We start from the raw sequence: 17,686 nt of genomic DNA, 5'->3' as shown, positions 1-17,686 counted from the left end.
GGGTTGAACGGCTGTCGAGCGTGACTCTCTGGCCTTATTTGACTAGCATGCGCTCGAGCAATTGTTGCACGGCTGTTGAGCAATTTCAACACTCGTGCACTACAGCTTCCAATCAAGAAATAGAAACAAATTAACAAACCAAAAAGAGCAAAACAAAACAAAATAAAAATACAAAAGCTTGGGTTGCCTCCCAAGTAGCGCTGTATTTAACGTCTAGGCAAGACGGAGTGAGACAAATCCACTCAGGCTTTTGAATCTTGAAGGATAGTGATGGACTCAGCAGCATCAAAGTTGGCTTCCAAATACGGTTTGAGGCGATGTCCATTGACTTTGAACTCATTACCCGTTTTTAAGTTCTTGATATCAACAGCTCCATGGGGATATACTCGAACCACCTGAAAAGGCCCATACCATCTTGATCGTAACTTACCAGGAAAAAGTTTAAGCCTAGAATTGTATAACAACACTTTTTGTCCCGAAAAGAACTCCTTCGGTGCAATGTGCTGGTCATGATAGCGCTTTGTCTTTTCCTTGTAGATCTTCGCATTCTCATAGGCCTCCTCGCGTAATTCTTCCATTTCATTGAGTTGTAACTTAGCTTTTCTCCGGCTGCATCATAATCAAAATTCAACTTCTTGATAGCCCAGAAAGCCTTGTGCTCAAGTTCCACCGGTAGATGACAAGCCTTTCCAAAAACCAAACGATAGGGGGACATGCCAATTGGAGTCTTATATGCAGTTCTATACGCCCAAAGAGCATCGTTTAATTTTATACTCCAATCGGTTCTCTTGAGATTCACAGTTTTCTCCAAAATTCGCTTAATCTCTCTATTGGAAATCTCTGCTTGCCCACTTGTCTGAGGATGATATGCAGTAGCTACTCTATGTGTGATATGATACTTTGATAAAAGTGTGGCCACAGCCCTGTTAAGAAAGTGCTTTCCCTCATCACTGATAATGACTCAGGGAGTGCCATACCTTGGAAAAATTATACCTTGAAGTAAACGGATCACCACCTCACTTTTGTTGGTTGAACTTGCAACTGCTTCAACCCACTTAGATACATAGTCTACTGCTACCAAGATGTACTCATTTCCATGTGACTTGGGGAATGGTCCCATGAAATCAATGCCCCAAACATCAAAAATGTCTACCACCAAAATATTGTGGAGCGGCATTTCATTCCTCCGAGATATATTGCCAAGCTTTTGACAATTTTCACATGTAGAGCAAAAAGTATGAGCGTCTTTGTGGAGAGATGGCCAAAAGAACCCGGATTGTAGAATTTTTGCTGCTGTCCTTTGAGACCCAAAATGACCTCCACAAGCATATACGTGACAAAAAGTCAGAATACTTTTCTGTTCATTTTGTGGTACACACCTGCGAATGACTTGATCTGCACAGTACTTGTACAAGTAAGGCTCATCCCAAAAGTAGTGCTTGGCTGTAGACAAGAATTTTTTTCTTTGTTGATGCGTCCAGCCCTTTGGAATGATGCCTTGTGCAAGATAGTTCGCTATGTCTGCATACCAAGGTACTTCACTTTGCATTATGAATAAATGCTCATCTGAAAAAGTTTCATTCAAGGGAAGAATTGACGATTCGCATTCATTTGCTTGAACAATACGAGATAAGTGATTTGCGACAACATTCTCCGCCCCCTTTTTATCTCTTATCTCTAAATCAAATTCTTGAAGCAACAATACCCAACGAATTAGTCTAGGCTTAGAGTCCTTTTTCGATAGCAAATATTTGAGTGCTGCATGATCGCTGTATACAATTACCTTGGAGCCAATCAAATATTGTCGGAACTTCTCCAATGCATATACTACCGCAAGCAACTCTTTCTCTGTGGTTGAATAGTTGATCTGAGCATCATTAAGAGTACGACTTGCATAATATATGACATGTGGAAGTTTCTCGACTCTTTGCCCCAACACTGCTCCAATTGCATAATCGCTTGCATCACACATGAGCTCAAATGGCAGACTCCAATCTGGGGCCATCATTATAGGTGCTGAAGCAAGTAATTGCTTCAACTTATTGAATGCCTGTGAACATTCATCGGTGAAATTGAAGTTGGCATCTTTGGTAAGTAGATTACACAATGGCCTGGAGATCTTCGAGAAGTTTTTAATGAATCGACGGTAGAAGCCTGCATGACCGAGGAAAGATCTTACACCCTTGACTGATGTAGGTGGTGGTAGCTTGGATATTAATTCAATCTTCGCCTTATCAACCTCAATCCCTTTTTCTGAAATAAGATGTCCCAACACGATACCTTCTCGAACCATGAAATGACACTTCTCCCAATTCAGTACAAGATTTGTTTCTTTGCATCTTTCCAACACCAAGGCTAGATTATATAGACATGTATCAAATGATGAACCAAAGACAGAGAAGTCATCCATAAATACCTCTATGATACGTCCCACCATATCTGAAAATATGCTAGTCATGCACCTTTGGAATGTGGCGGGTGCGTTGCATAGTCCAAATGGCATCCTTCGATAAGCAAAAGTTCCAAAAGGGCACGTGAAGGTTGTTTTATCTTGATCCTCTGGAGCAATCACAATTTGGTTGTAACCTGAATAACCATCAAGGAAACAATAATGGGAGTGACCTGCTAACCTTTCCAACATTTGATCGATGAATGGCAATGGAAAATGATCCTTTCTTGTGGCAGCATTCAATTTTTGATAATCAATACAGACCCGCCATCCTGTTTGCTTCCTCGTCGGAATGAGTTCATTATTTTCATTAGCGACTACTGTAATACCAGATTTCTTCGGAACCACCTGTACTGGGCTCACCCACTTGCTATCCGATATGGGATAGATAACTCCAACATCCAATAACTTAAGGATTTCAGCTCTGACAACCTCCTTCATTGGTGGATTAAGACGCCTTTGTGCTTCACATGATGACCTGGCATCTTCTTCTAATAGGATTCGATGCATGCACATAGTGGGACTAATACCCTTGATATCAGCTATTGACCACCCAATCACACTTTTATATTCGCGTAGCACACACAAAAGATTTTTTTCCTCTTCATTGGTGAGATTGGCAGAAACTATAACAGGTAATTCATCTTTTTCTCCAAGGTAGGCATACTTCAAATGCTTTGGGAGTTGCTTTAGGTCCAACTTCGGTGGTGATTCTATAGAGGGAAAAACTTTTGGAAGTGCTGGCCCAAGGGCTTCAAAGGTTCGACTCCACCTATTATTAAATGTTGGTTGTTTCTCTAGATATGCACATATCTCTGCAGCTTCTCCATCTTCAGCAATCTGCAATTCAGGAAACATAAGACAGTTTGCCAAATAATCAGTAGCTTGATTTTCTAAGAATGAATCATTGATAAGATTGTCAAGAATGTCAACTCTAAAACACTCCCTTTATCAGAAGGATGGCGTCCAGCTTCATATAAATTGAATTCCACTGTTTGTCCTTGCACCGTCATTGTCATACAACCTTTTTTCACATCCACGATAGTTCCCGCTGTCGCTAAGAAAGGTCAACCCAAAATAATTGGTATGTCCCTATCTTCCTCCATGTCTAGAATTATGAAGTCCGCTGGGAGTAGGAACTTATCAACTTGGACAAGAACATCCTCTATAATGCCTCTTGGGAATTTTATGGACCGATCTGCCAATTGAAGAGTGATTGAAGTCGGTTGTAACTCCTTTTCAAGACCTAGCTGCATAAAAACTGAATATGGCATTAGATTTATGCTAGCACCTAAGTCTAGAAAAGCTTTTTCAAAAGATAATTGACCAACAGTACAGGGGATAGAGAAACTCCCTGGATCCTTTAGCTTTGGAGGTAGTTTCTTGTTCAACACAGCACTGCATTGTTCTGACAACATCACCTTCTCGTACGGTGCCAACTTCCTCTTGCTAGTGCAAACATCCTTCAAAAATTTAGCATACGAGGGAATTTGATGAATTGCATCTAACAGGGGAATGTTGATCTCAACTTTTCTAAAAATATCCATGACCTTTCACATTTGCTCAGTCTTCTTTTCATTTACCAATCGACTAGGAAAGGGCACATGAGGTTCAGATTTCTCAACCTTCAGTGGGATGGCTGCCTTGGTCTGATTTTCCTCCTTAAGTTCTTGTTGTCTCCCAGTTTCTTGCTCCTTTTCATCTTTTTCTTCATTCTTCTCTATGTATCCCACAGTTATACCACTTCGGGTGGTAATGGCATTGAGTTGTTCTTTGTCTTTGGGATTAATTTCAGCTTGACTTGGAAGTCTTCCTGGCTCTCTTTCACTTAATTGCTTGACAATTTGACCAACTTGGACTTCAAGTTTCTGGATGGAAGCTTGTGTGTTGCTAAACTGTTGGTCATATTTGCTATTCTGCTGTGTCACCTTCTGCATGAAGTTGTTTGTGTTAAGAGCCAAGAGAGCCATTTGCTCCTCCAATGATGGTTTCTTAGATTCAGTTGGGACTTGTTGCGCATTCTGATTATATTGCTTGTTCTGATTCTGATTCTGATTCTGTCCTCCCCAACTGAAATTCGGGTGATTTCTCCATCCCGGATTATAAGTATTCGAGAATGGATTATTATTGGGATGGAAACCACCTTGCCCCGCATAGTTAACATGTTCCTGCTCTGAAAAAGAAGACATGGGGCACATTTCTGTAGTATGACTAGTCTGAGAACAAATTGCACATACCTCAACCGGGATTGTTTGTTGGGTGGGTCCAATGTTCTGAGTTGAGAATGCTTTTACCAACATATCAATCTTTTTCTCCATGGACAGCAACTGAGGCTGCTTTTCTGAGTTAGTGTGGACTTCATAAACGCCTCTTGGAAGTTTCAGTCCTTGTTTCCCTCTAGATGAAAATTGTTGAGAATTTTCACTGAGAATCTCGAATAAGTCGAAAGCTTCTTCACTACTCTTTTCCATAAGTACACCTCCACAGGCTGAATCTACAATGTTTGTGTTGTTTGCATCCAATCCTTCATAAAAAGCCTGAACTTGATCATCTTGGGATATATTATGATGCGGGCACTTGAGAAGCAATTGCTTAAAATCATCCCAGGCTTCATAGAACAAATCACCATCTTTTTGTTGCCAAGTTTGAATTTCTCTTCTCAATTTCTTCGTTTTCTGCGCTGGGAAAAACTTTTTCAGAAATTTTGTGGCCATCTGTTCCCATGTAGTGATTGATCCCGGGGCTAAAGAATTGAACCACAGCTTGGCATTGTCCTTGAGTGAAAAAGGAAATAGTAGAAGCCGAACTTCTTCTTGAGTTAACCCCTGAACATGCTGAGTCTTGCAGAGCTCAAAGAATTCTCTAATGTGTAGATATGGATCATCAGATGATGTGCCTCTAAAGTGAGGTGCTGCATTCAGCAAATTGGGAGGGAATGTGACATTGCCCTGAAAGTTTGGTTGAAATGCAATACTGGATGGTTGTTCCAAATTCTACGGCACAAAAGAGTTCTTCATTGGCCTTCTAACTGGGTCAATAGCAGGAGCAGCTGCAACTCTAGCAAGAGCATTCTCACCATGCTCAATCTCTGGATTCTCTAAATTCGCCATAGTTCCTCTCGCTTTTGCTTCCCTTCTCAATTGTGCAAGAGTCTTCTCAATTTCCGGATCGTAGTCAATTAAATTTCGACCTTGAGATCGATGTCCGAGCATACACTGTAAGACCAAGTTAATGAGGATAATTAATTAACAAATAAAAATCGAGAATAAGAAAGGAAAGATCGAAACTAAATATAAACCAATAATTTCAGTCCCCGGCAACGGCGCCAAAAACTTGATGTGAGATTTCGAACCACTAAAATTATAGCGATTCAAAACTCAGCTTATTACTCGCAAGTGCACGAATCAATAGTAGTATAGCTTAGCAAATACGAGTGTCGAATCCACGAGGACTGAGTATTAGTTTAACTTAATTCCAATGTTCACTAAAAAAAATACCAATTATGTCGCAAGCAACAAATCAAAAGTTGAATGAAAAATCAACGTGATAAAAGTACTAGGGGTTCGATTTCACCATCTCCATTATGCTCAACTCTCTCGGTTGTTAACTGCCAATTCAGCCATACTTGTTGACGATCAGGTCCCTTAATTCATGTAGTAGTCATGGCGTCTAACTTACTACATCTATCCTTACTTTGCAACTACCTATGGCGTCTAGATTAGTTTAACAAACAAGGATGCATTCGAATCAATGGTAACCTTTAACACGATCACATAAATCTTAGCATATGGCGTCTATGTCTAGGCAGTTATGGTGTTGAATTGTAAGAAGCTAATCTCAAATTGAGCATGGCGTCTACTACAATTTGAATCAAAATAATCAAATCCCAATGGTGATCAATCATCAAGATTCAAATATCGTTCAAGTATAGCAATTAACACTCAACAAAGCATGAATGAATTAACAATCAAACCAAAATCCTTGAGCATAATAGAGTGGCTACATCATTCCCCTAGCAGGAGGATTAGTTCCTCATGCTAGATTCAAACAAAGAAAGCAAAGAAATTGATTCCATAAGGGTTGAGAAAAGCCAACACAATTGCATAAAGTCTTCGACCAAGCTCCTCCTTGCTGCCGATTAGTTTTCCTCCTAGAGAGATAAGTCTCTCCCGTTTTTTTTCCAACCCTTTTAGGTCTACAGCCTTTTTTTGAGGAAATGACATTGCTGCCCTTGTAATGGGCTGAGCTGATTGGCCTTGAAAAAGCTTTAAAAGAATAGCACAATGATTTGGGCCTAAATCATCTGTGAAATTCCAGCTTGGTATACCAACTTTGTAACTCTATAACTTCGTTAATTGTGAACAAAATTCAATGAACTTGATATCAATACGAAGCTTAAGAAGTCGACCCTTCATCGTCACTGAAAAATTCCAGATTCGGAGCTTTCTAGCGGAAATTTTGGACATCCGAATATCAGCCTGCCAATTGTCCTATTTTGAACCCATGTTGAAAATATTTGCTCTCGCACCTACAAACGCGCAAAATAGACCAAAATCATAGAGAAAGATCCGAATAGTCATGCAAAAGTCCCTATGAAAACACAATTATATCTATATATTATTTGACTTATCAGCTAGTTTAGCCTTCGTGCCACGTTTCGTAAGTTAAAGACGCGAATAGACCAAGTTATGTCTCAAATTACACAAAAACGTGAAAACCTCCTCTATGGAGAGAGTTTAGCAATTCCAAAGCATCAATGTGGACCGTTGTACTCTATTTAGTGCTCTTGAAAGTCTAACTTGCTAGTTGAGCTTTCGTGCCACGTTTCGTAAGGTAAAGACGCGAATAGACCAAGTTATTCCTCAAATTGCACAAAAACGTGAAAAGCTCCTCTATGGAGAGAGTTGAGAAATTCCAAAGCATCAATGTGGATCGTTGTACTCTATTTAGTGCTCTTGAAAGTCTAACTGGCTAGTTGAGCCTTCGTGCCACGTTTCGTAAGGTAAAGACGCGAATAGACCAAGTTATTTCTCAAATTACACAAAAACGTGAAAAGCTCCTCTATGGAGAGAGTTGAGCAATTCCAAAGCATGAATTTGGACTGTTGTACTCTATTTGGTGCTCTTAAAAGTCTAACTTGCTAGTTGAGCCTTCGTGCCACGTTTCATAAGGTAAAGACGCGAATAGACCAAGTTATGTCTCAAATTGCTCAAAAACGTGAAAAGCTCCTCTATGGAGAGAGTTGAACAATTCCAAAGCATCAATATGGGCCGTTGTACTCTATTTAGTGCTCTTCAAAGTCTAACTTGCTAGTTGAGCCTTCATGCCACGTTTCGTACGGTAAAGACGCGAATAGACCAAGTTATGTCTCAAATTGCTAAAAAATATAAAAAGCTCCTCTATGGAGGGAGTTGAGCAATTCCAAAGCATCAATGTGGGCCGTTGTAGTATATTTAGTGCTCTTAAAAGTATAACTTGCTAGTTGACCCTTCGTGTCACGTTTCGTAAGGTAAAGACGCAAATAGACCAAGTTATGTCTCAAATTGCACAAAAACGTGAAAAGCTCCTCTATGGAGAGAGTTGAGCAATTCCAAAGCATCAATGTGGACCGTTGTACTCTATTTAGTGCTCTTGAAAGTCTAACTTGCTAGTTGATCCTTCGTGCCATGTTTCGTAAGGTAAAGATGCGAATAGACCAAGTTATGTTTGAAATTGCACAAAAACGTGAAAAGCTCCTCTATGGAGAGAGTTGAGCAATTCCAAAGCATCAATGTGGACCGTTGTACTCTATTTTGTGTTCTTAGAAGTCTAAATTGCTAGTTTAGCCTTCGTGCAACGTTTCGTAGGTAAAAGATGGGAATAGACCAAGTTATGTCTGAAATTGCACAAAAACGTGAAAAGCTCTTCTATGGAGAGAGTTGAGCAATTCCAAAGCATCAATGTGGACCGTTGTACTCTAGTGAGTGCTCTTGAAAGTCTAACTTGCTAGTTGAGCCTTCGTGCCACGTTTCGTAAGATAAAGATGCGAATAGACCAAGTTATGTTTGAAATTGAACAAAAACGTGAAAAGCTCCTCCATGGAGAGAGTTGAGCAATTCCAAAGCATCAATGTGGACCGTTGTACTCTATTTAGTGCTCTTAGAAGTCTAACTTGCTAGTTTAGCTTCGTGCAATGTTTCGTAGGTAAAAGATGCGAATAGACCAAGTTACGTTTGAAATTGCACAAAAACGTGAAAAGCTCCTCTATGGAGAGAGTTGAGCAATTTCAAAGCTTCAATGTGGGCCGTTGTACTGTATTTAGTGCTCTTAAAAGTGTAACTTGCTAGTTGAGCCTTCTTGCCTCGTTTCGTATGGTAAAGACGCGAATAGACCATGTTATGTCTCAAATTGCACAAAAACATGAAAATCTCCTCTATGGAGAGAGTTGAGCAATTCCAAAGCATCAATGTGGACTATTGTACTCTATTTAGTGCTCTTGAAAGTCTAACTTGCTAGTTAAGCCTTCGTGCCACGTTTCGTAAGGTTAAGACGCGAATAGACCAAGTTATGTCTCAAATTGCACAAAAACGTGAAAAGCTCCTCTATGGAGAGAGTTGAGCAATTCCAAAGCATTAATGTGGACGGTTGTACTCCATTTAGTGCTCTTGAAAGTCTAACTTGCTAGTTTAGCCTTCGTGCAACGGGTCGGTGGTAAACGATGCGAATAGACCAAGTTACGTTTAAAATTGCACAAAAACGTGAAAAGCTCCTCTATGGAGAGAGTTGAGCAATTCCAAAGCATTAATGTGCACGGTTGTACTCTATTTAGTGCTCTTGAAAGTCTAACTTGCTAGTTTAGCCTTCGTGCCACGTTTCGTAAGGTAAAGACGCGAATAGACCAAGTTATGTCTCAAATTGCACAAAAACGTGAAAAGCTCCTCTATGGAGAGAGTTGAGCAATTCCAAAGCATTAATGTGGACGGATGTACTCTATTTAGTGCTCTTGAAAGTCTAACTTGCTAGTTTAGCCTTCGTGCCACGTTTCGTAAGGTAAAGATACGAATAGACCAAGTTATGTCTCAAATTGCACAAAAACGTGAAAACCTCCTCTATGGAGAGAGTTTAGCAATTCCAACGCATCAATGTGTACCGTTGTACTCTATTTAGTGCTCTTGAAAGTCTAACTTGCTAGTTGAGCTTTCGTGCCACGTTTCGTAAGGTAAAGACGCGAATAGACCAAGTTATGTCTCAAATTGCACAAAAACGTGAAAAGCTCCTCTATGGAGAGAGTTGAGCAATTCCAAAGCATCAATGTGGACCTTTGTACTCTATTTAGTGCTCTTGAAAGTCAAACTTGCTAGTTGAGCCTTCGTGCCACGTTTCGTAAGGTAAAGACGCGAATAGACCAAGTTATTTCTCAAATTGCACAAAAAGTGAAAAGCTCCTCTATGGAGAGAGTTGAGCAATTCCAAAGCATGAATGTGGACCGTTGTACTCTATTTAGTTCTCTTAAAAGTCTAACTTGCTAGTTGAGCCTTCGTGCCACGTTTCATAAGCTAAAGACGCAAATAGACCAAGTTATGTCTCAAATTGCTCAAAAACGTGAAAAGCTCCTCTATGGAGAGAGTTGAACAATTCCAAAGCATCAATATGGGCCGTTGTACTCTATTTAGTGCTCTTCAAAGTCTAACTTGCTAGTTGAGCCTTCATGCCACGTTTCGTAAGGTAAAGACGTGAATAGACCAAGTTATGTCTCAAATTGCTCAAAAAAGTGAAAACCTCCTCTATGGAGAGAGTTGACCAATTCCAAAGCATCAATGTGAGTCGTTGTACTCTATTTAGTGCTCTTAAAAGTATAACTTGCTAGTTGACCCTTCGTGTCACGTTTCGTAAGGTAAAGACGCGAATAGACCAAGTTATGTCTCAAATTGCACAAAAACGTGAAAAGCTCCTCTATGGAGAGAGTTGAGCAATTCCAAAGCATCAATGTGGACCGTTGTACTCTATTTAGTGCTCTTGAAAGTCTAACTTGCTAGTTGAGCTTTCGTGCCATGTTTCGTAAGGTAAAGATGCGAATAGACCAAGTTATGTTTGAAATTGCACAAAAACGTGAAAAGCTCCTCTATGGAGAGAGTTGAGCAATTCCAAAGCATCAATGTGGACCGTTGTACTCTATTTTGTGTTCTTAGAAGTCTAAATTGCTAGTTTAGCCTTCGTGCCATGTTTCGTAAGGTAAAGATGCGAATAGACCAAGTTATGTTTGAAATTGCACAAAAACGTGAAAAGCTCGTCTATGGAGAGAGTTGAGCAATTCCAAAGCATCAATGTGGACCGTTGTACTCTATTTTGTGTTCTTAGAAGTCTAAATTGCTAGTTTAGCCTTCGTGCAACGTTTCGTAGGTAAAAGATGGGAATAGACCAAGTTATGTTTGAAATTGCACAAAAACGCGAAATGCTCCTCTATGGAGAGAGTTGAGCAATTCCAAAGCATCAGTGTGGACGGTTGTACTCTATTTAGTGCTCTTGAAAGTCTAACATGCTAGTTTAGCCTTCGTGCCACGTTTCGCAAGGTAAAGACGTGAATAGACCAAGTTATGTCTCAAATTGCACAAAAACGTGAAAACCTCCTCTGTGGAGAGAGTTTAGCAATTCCAAAGCATCAATGTGGACCGTTGTACTCTATTTAGTGCTCCTGAAAGTCTAACTTGCTAGTTGAGCTTTCGTGCCACGTTTCGTAAGGTAAAGACGCGAATAGACCAAGTTATGTCTCAAATTGCACAAAAACATGAAAAGCTCCTCTATGGAGAGAGTTGAGCAATTCCAAAGCATCAATGTGGACCTTTGTACTCTATTTAGTGCTCTTGAAAGTCTAACTGGCTAGTTGAGCCTTTGTGCCACGTTTCGTAAGGTAAAGATGCGAATAGACCAAGTTTTGTTTGAAATTGAACAAAAACGTGAAAAGCTCCTCCATGGAGAGAGTTGAGCAATTCCAAAGCATCAATGTGGACCGTTGTACTCTATTTAGTGCTCTTAGAGTCTAACTTTCTAGTTTAGCCTTCGTGCAATGTTTCGTAGGTAAAAGATGCGAATAGACCAAGTTACGTTTGAAATTGCACAAAAACGTGAAAAGCTCCTCTATGGAGAGAGTTGAGCAATTTCAAAGCTTCAATGTGGGGCGTTGTACTGTATTTAGTGCTCTTAAAAGTGTAACTTGCTAGTTGAGCCTTCTTGCCTCGTTTCGTAAGGTAATGACGCGAATAGACCATGTTATGTCTCAAATTGCACAAAAACGTGAAAATCTCCTCTATGGAGAGAGTTGAGCAATTCCAAAGCATCAATGTGGACCGTTGTACTCTATTTAGTGCTCTTGAAAGTCTAACTTGCTAGTTAAGCCTTCGTGCCACGTTTCGTAAGGTTAAGACGCGAATAGACCAAGTTATGTCTCAAATTGCACAAAAACGTGAAAAGCTCCTCTATGGAGAGAGTTGAGCAATTCCAAAGCATTAATGTGGACGGTTGTACTCCATTTAGTGCTCTTGAAAGTCTAACTTGCTAGTTTAGCCTTCGTGCAATGGGTCGGTGGTAAACGATGCGAATAGACCAAGTTACGTTTAAAATTGCACAAAAACGTGAAAAGCTCCTCTATGGAGAGAGTTGAGCAATTTCAAAGCTTCAATGTGGGCCGTTGTACTGTATTTAGTGCTCTTAAAAGTGTAGCTTGCTAGTTGAGCCTTCTTGCCTCGTTTCGTAAGGTAATGACGCGAATATACCATGTTATGTCTCAAATTGCACAAAAACGTGAAAAGCTCCTCTATGGAGAGAGTTGAGCAATTCCAAAGCATCAATGTGGACTGTTGTACTCTATTTAGTGCTGTTGAAAGTCTAACTTGCTAGTTAAGCCTTCGTGCCACGTTTCGTAAGGTTAAGACGCGAATAGACCAAGTTATGTCTCAAATTGCACAAAAACGTGAAAAGCTCCTCTATGGAGAGAGTTGAGCAATTCCAAAGCATTAATGTGGACGGTTGTACTCCATTTAGTGCTCTTGAAACTCTAACTTGCTAGTTTAGCCTTCGTGAAACGGGTCGGTGGTAAACGATGCGAATAGACCAAGTTACGTTTAAAATTGCACAAAAACGTGAAAAGCTCCTCTATGGAGAGAGTTGAGCAATTCCAAAGCATTAATGTGCACGGTTGTACTCTATTTAGTGCTCTTGAAAGTCTAACTTGCAAGTTTAGCCTTCGTGCCACGTTTCGTAAGGTAAAGACGCGAATAGACCAAGTTATGTCTCAAATTGCACAAAAACGTGAAGAGCTCCTCTATGGAGAGAGTTGAACAATGCCAAAGCATTAATGTGGACGGTTGTACTCTATTTAGTACTCTTGAAAGTCTAACTTGCTAGTTTAGCCTTCGTGCCACGTTTCGTAAGGTAAAGATGCGAATAGACCAAGTTATGTCTCAAATTGCACAAAAACGTGAAAACCTCCTCTATGGAGAGAGTTTAGCAATTCCAAAGCATCAATGTGGACCGTTGTACTCCATTTAGTGCTCTTGAAATTCTAACTTGCTAGTTGAGCTTTCGTGCCACGTTTCTTAAGGTAAATACGCGAATAGACCAAGTTATGTCTCAAATTGCACAAAAACGTAAAAAGCTCCTCTATGGAGAGAGTTGAGCAATTCCAAAGCATCAATGTGGACCGTTGTACTCTATTTAGTGCTCTTGAAAGTCTAACTTGCTAGTTGAGCCTTCGTGCCACGTTTCGTAAGGTAAAGACGCGAATAGACCAAGTTATTTCTCAAATTGCACAAAAACGTGAAAAGCTCCTCTATGGAGAGAGTTGAGCAATTCCAAAGCATGAATGTGGACCGTTGTACTCTATTTAGTGCTCTTAAAAGTATAACGTGCTAGTTGAGCCTTCGTGCCACGTTTCGTAAGGTAAAGATGCGAATAGACCAAGTTATGTTTGAAATTGAACAAAAACGTGAAAAGCTCGTCCATGGAGAGAGTTGAGCAATTCCAAAGCATCAATGTGGACCGTTGTACTCTATTTAGTGCTCTTAGAAGTCTAACTTGCTAGTTTAGCCTTCGTGCAATGCTTCGTAGGTAAAAGATGTGAATAGACCAAGTTACGTTTGAAATTGCACAAAAACGTGAAAAGCTCCTCTATGGAGAGAGTTGAGCAATTTCAAAGCTTCAATGTGGGCCGTTGTACTGTATTTAGTGCTCTTAAAAGTGTAACTTGCTAGTTGAGCCTTCTTGCCTCGTTTCGTAAGGTAAAGACGCGAATAGACCAAGTTATGTCTCAAATTGCACAAAAACGTGAAAAGCTCCTCCATGGAGAGAGTTGAGCACTTCCAAAGAATCAATGTGGACCGTTGTACTATATTTAGTGCTCTTGAAAGTCTAACTTGCTAGTTGAGCCTTCGTGCCACGTTTTGTAAGGTAAAGATGCGAATAGACCAAGTTATGTTTGAAATTGCACAAAAACGTGAAAAGGTCCTCTATGGAGAGAGTTGAGCAATTGCAAAGCGTGAATGTGGACGGTTGTACTCTATTTAGTACTCTTAAAAGTCTAACTTGCTTGTTGAGCCTTCGTGCCACGTTTCGTAAGGTAAAGACGCGAATAGACCAAGTTATGTCTCAAATTGCACAAAAACGTGAAAAGCTCCTCTATGGAGAGAGTTGAGCAATTCCAAAGCTTCAATGTGGGCCGTTGTACTCTATTTAGTGCTCCCAAAAGTGTAACTTGCTAGTTGAGTCTTCGTGCCACGTTTCGTAAGGTAAAGACGCGAATAGACCAAGTTTATGTCTCAAATTGCACAAAAACGTGAAGAGCTCCTCTATGGAGAGAGTTGAACAATGCCAAAGCATTAATGTGGACGGTTGTACTCTATTTAGTACTCTTGAAAGTCTAACTTGCTAGTTTAGCCTTCGTGCCACGTTTCGTATGGTAAAGATGCGAATAGACCAAGTTATGTCTCAAATTGCACAAAAACGTGAAAACCTCCTCTATGGAGAGAGTTTAGCAATTCCAAAGCATCAATGTGGACCGTTGTACTCCATTTAGTGCTCTTGAAATTCTAACTTGCTAGTTGAGCTTTCGTGCCACGTTTCGTAAGGTAAATACGCGAATAGACCAAGTTATGTCTCAAATTGCACAAAAACGTAAAAAGCTCCTCTATGGAGAGAGTTGAGCAATTACAAAGCGTCAATGTGGACCGTTGTACTCTATTTAGTGCTCTTGAAAGTCTAACTTGCTAGTTGAGCCTTCGTGCCACGTTTCGTAAGGTAAAGACGCGAATAGACCAAGTTATTTCTCAAATTGCACAAAAACGTGAAAAGCTCCTCTATGGAGAGAGTTGAGCAATTCCAAAGCATGAATGTGGACCGTTGTACTCTATTTAGTGCTCTTAAAAGTATAACGTGCTAGTTGAGCCTTCGTGCCACGTTTCGTAAGGTAAAGATGCGAATAGACCAAGTTATGTTTGAAATTGCACAAAAACGTGAAAAGGTCCTCTATGGAGAGAGTTGAGCAATTGCAAAGCGTGAATGTGGACGGTTGTACTCTATTTAGTACTCTTAAAAGTCTAACTTGCTTGTTGAGCCTTCGTGCCACGTTTCGTAAGGTAAAGACGCGAATAGACCAAGTTATGTCTCAAATTGCACAAAAACGTGAAAAGCTCCTCTATGGAGAGAGTTGAGCAATTCCAAAGCTTCAATGTGGGCCGTTGTACTCTATTTAGTGCTCCCAAAAGTGTAACTTGCTAGTTGAGTCTTCGTACCACGTTTCGTAAGGTAAAGACGCGAATAGACCAAGTTTATGTCTCAAATTGCACAAAAACGTGAAGAGCTCCTCTATGGAGAGAGTTGAACAATGCCAAAGCATTAATGTGGACGGTTGTACTCTATTTAGTACTCTTGAAAGTCTAACTTGCTAGTTTAGCCTTCGTGCCACGTTTCGTAAGGTAAAGATGCGAATAGACCAAGTTATGTCTCAAATTGCACAAAAACGTGAAAACCTCCTCTATGGAGAGAGTTTAGCAATTCCAAAGCATCAATGTGGACCGTTGTACTCCATTTAGTGCTCTTGAAATTCTAACTTGCTAGTTGAGCTTTCGTGCCACGCTTCGTAAGGTAAATACGCGAATAGACCAAGTTATGTCTCAAATTGCACAAAAACGTAAAAAGCTCCTCTATGGAGAGAGTTGAGCAATTCCAAAGCATCAATGTGGACCGTTGTACTCTATTTAGTGCTCTTGAAAGTCTAACTTGCTAGTTGAGCCTTCGTGCCACGTTTCGTAAGGTAAAGACGCGAATAGACCAAGTTATTTCTCAAATTGCACAAAAACGTGAAAAGCTCCTCTATGGAGAGAGTTGAGCAATTCCAAAGCATGAATGTGGACCGTTGTACTCTATTTAGTGCTCTTCAAAGTATAACGTGCTAGTTGAGCCTTCGTGCCACGTTTCGTAAGGTAAAGATGCGAATAGACCAAGTTATGTTTGAAATTGAACAAAAACGTGAAAAGCTCGTCCATGGAGAGAGTTGAGCAATTCCAAAGCATCAATGTGGACCGTTGCACTCTATTTAGTGCTCTTAGAAGTCTAACTTGCTAGTTTAGCCTTCGTGCAATGCTTCGTAGGTAAAAGATGTGAATAGACCAAGTTACGTTTGAAATTGCACAAAAACGTGAAAAGCTCCTCTATGGAGAGAGTTGAGCAATTTCAAAGCTTCAATGTGGGCCGTTGTACTGTATTTAGTGCTCTTAAAAGTGTAACTTGCTAGTTGAGCCTTCTTGCCTCGTTTCGTAAGGTAAAGACGCGAATAGACCAAGTTATGTCTCAAATTGCACAAAAACGTGAAAAGCTCCTCCATGGAGAGAGTTGAGCACTTCCAAAGAATCAATGTGGACCGTTGTACTATATTTAGTGCTCTTGAAAGTCTAACTTGCTAGTTGAGCCTTCGTGCCACGTTTTGTAAGGTAAAGATGCGAATAGACCAAGTTATGTTTGAAATTGCACAAAAACGTGAAAAGGTCCTCTATGGAGAGAGTTGAGCAATTGCAAAGCGTGAATGTGGACGGTTGTACTCTATTTAGTACTCTTAAAAGTCTAACTTGCTTGTTGAGCCTTCGTGCCACGTTTCGTAAGGTAAAGACGCGAATAGACCAAGTTATGTCTCAAATTGCACAAAAACGTGAAAAGCTCCTCTATGGAGAGAGTTGAGCAATTCCAAAGCTTCAATGTGGGCCGTTGTACTCTATTTAGTGCTCCCAAAAGTGTAACTTGCTAGTTGAGTCTTCGTGCCACGTTTCGTAAGGTAAAGACGCGAATAGACCAAGTTTATGTCTCAAATTGCACAAAAACGTGAAGAGCTCCTCTATGGAGAGAGTTGAACAATGCCAAAGCATTAATGTGGACGGTTGTACTCTATTTAGTACTCTTGAAAGTCTAACTTGCTAGTTTAGCCTTCGTGCCACGTTTCGTAAGGTAAAGATGCGAATAGACCAAGTTATGTCTCAAATTGCACAAAAACGTGAAAACCTCCTCTATGGAGAGAGTTTAGCAATTCCAAAGCATCAATGTGGACCGTTGTACTCCATTTAGTGCTCTTGAAATTCTAACTTGCTAGTTGAGCTTTCGTGCCACGTTTCGTAAGGTAAATACGCGAATAGACCAAGTTATGTCTCAAATTGCACAAAAACGTAAAAAGCTCCTCTATGGAGAGAGTTGAGCAATTCCAAAGCATCAATGTGGACCGTTGTACTCTATTTAGTGCTCTTGAAAGTCTAACTTGCTAGTTGAGCCTTCGTGCCACGTTTCGTAAGGTAAAGACGCGAATAGACCAAGTTATTTCTCAAATTGCACAAAAACGTGAAAAGCTCCTCTATGGAGAGAGTTGAGCAATTCCAAAGCATGAATGTGGACCGTTGTACTCTATTTAGTGCTCTTAAAAGTATAACGTGCTAGTTGAGCCTTCGTGCCACGTTTCGTAAGGTAAAGATGCGAATAGACCAAGTTATGTTTGAAATTGAACAAAAACGTGAAAAGCTCGTCCATGGAGAGAGTTGAGCAATTCCAAAGCATTAATGTGGACCGTTGCACTCTATTTAGTGCTCTTAGAAGTCTAACTTGCTAGTTTAGCCTTCGTGCAATGCTTCGTAGGTAAAAGATGTGAATAGACCAAGTTACGTTTGAAATTGCACAAAAACGTGAAAAGCTCCTCTATGGAGAGAGTTGAGCAATTTCAAAGCTTCAATG

General features: G+C 40.3%; 1 protein-coding gene and 1 non-coding gene across 2 annotated transcripts; one reads left to right on the top strand and one right to left on the bottom strand.

The window, feature by feature from the left end:
• Positions 1-242: 242 nt before the first annotated feature.
• On the bottom strand, positions 243-1,120 carry LOC119994952. The gene is made up of 3 exons (XM_038841287.1): positions 978-1,120; positions 714-923; positions 243-609 (listed from the first exon to the last, which is right to left on the bottom strand). Exons 1-3 carry the CDS (start codon positions 1,118-1,120, stop codon positions 243-245), a joined length of 720 nt encoding a protein of 239 aa, XP_038697215.1.
• A 3,888-nt stretch (positions 1,121-5,008) lies between these two features.
• LOC119994953 lies at positions 5,009-5,115 on the top strand. Its single transcript, XR_005467531.1, has one exon. It is a non-coding gene; the product is annotated as a small nucleolar RNA R71 (small nucleolar RNA).
• Positions 5,116-17,686: the final 12,571 nt, after the last annotated feature.

The sequence above is a fragment of the Tripterygium wilfordii genome, unplaced genomic scaffold (assembly GCF_013401445.1).
Source record: "Tripterygium wilfordii isolate XIE 37 unplaced genomic scaffold, ASM1340144v1 ctg404, whole genome shotgun sequence".
NCBI classification, from domain to species: Eukaryota; Viridiplantae; Streptophyta; class Magnoliopsida; order Celastrales; family Celastraceae; genus Tripterygium; species Tripterygium wilfordii.
The sequence above is the reverse complement of the archived record's forward strand: the minus strand, read 5'-3'. Positions and strand labels throughout refer to the sequence as shown.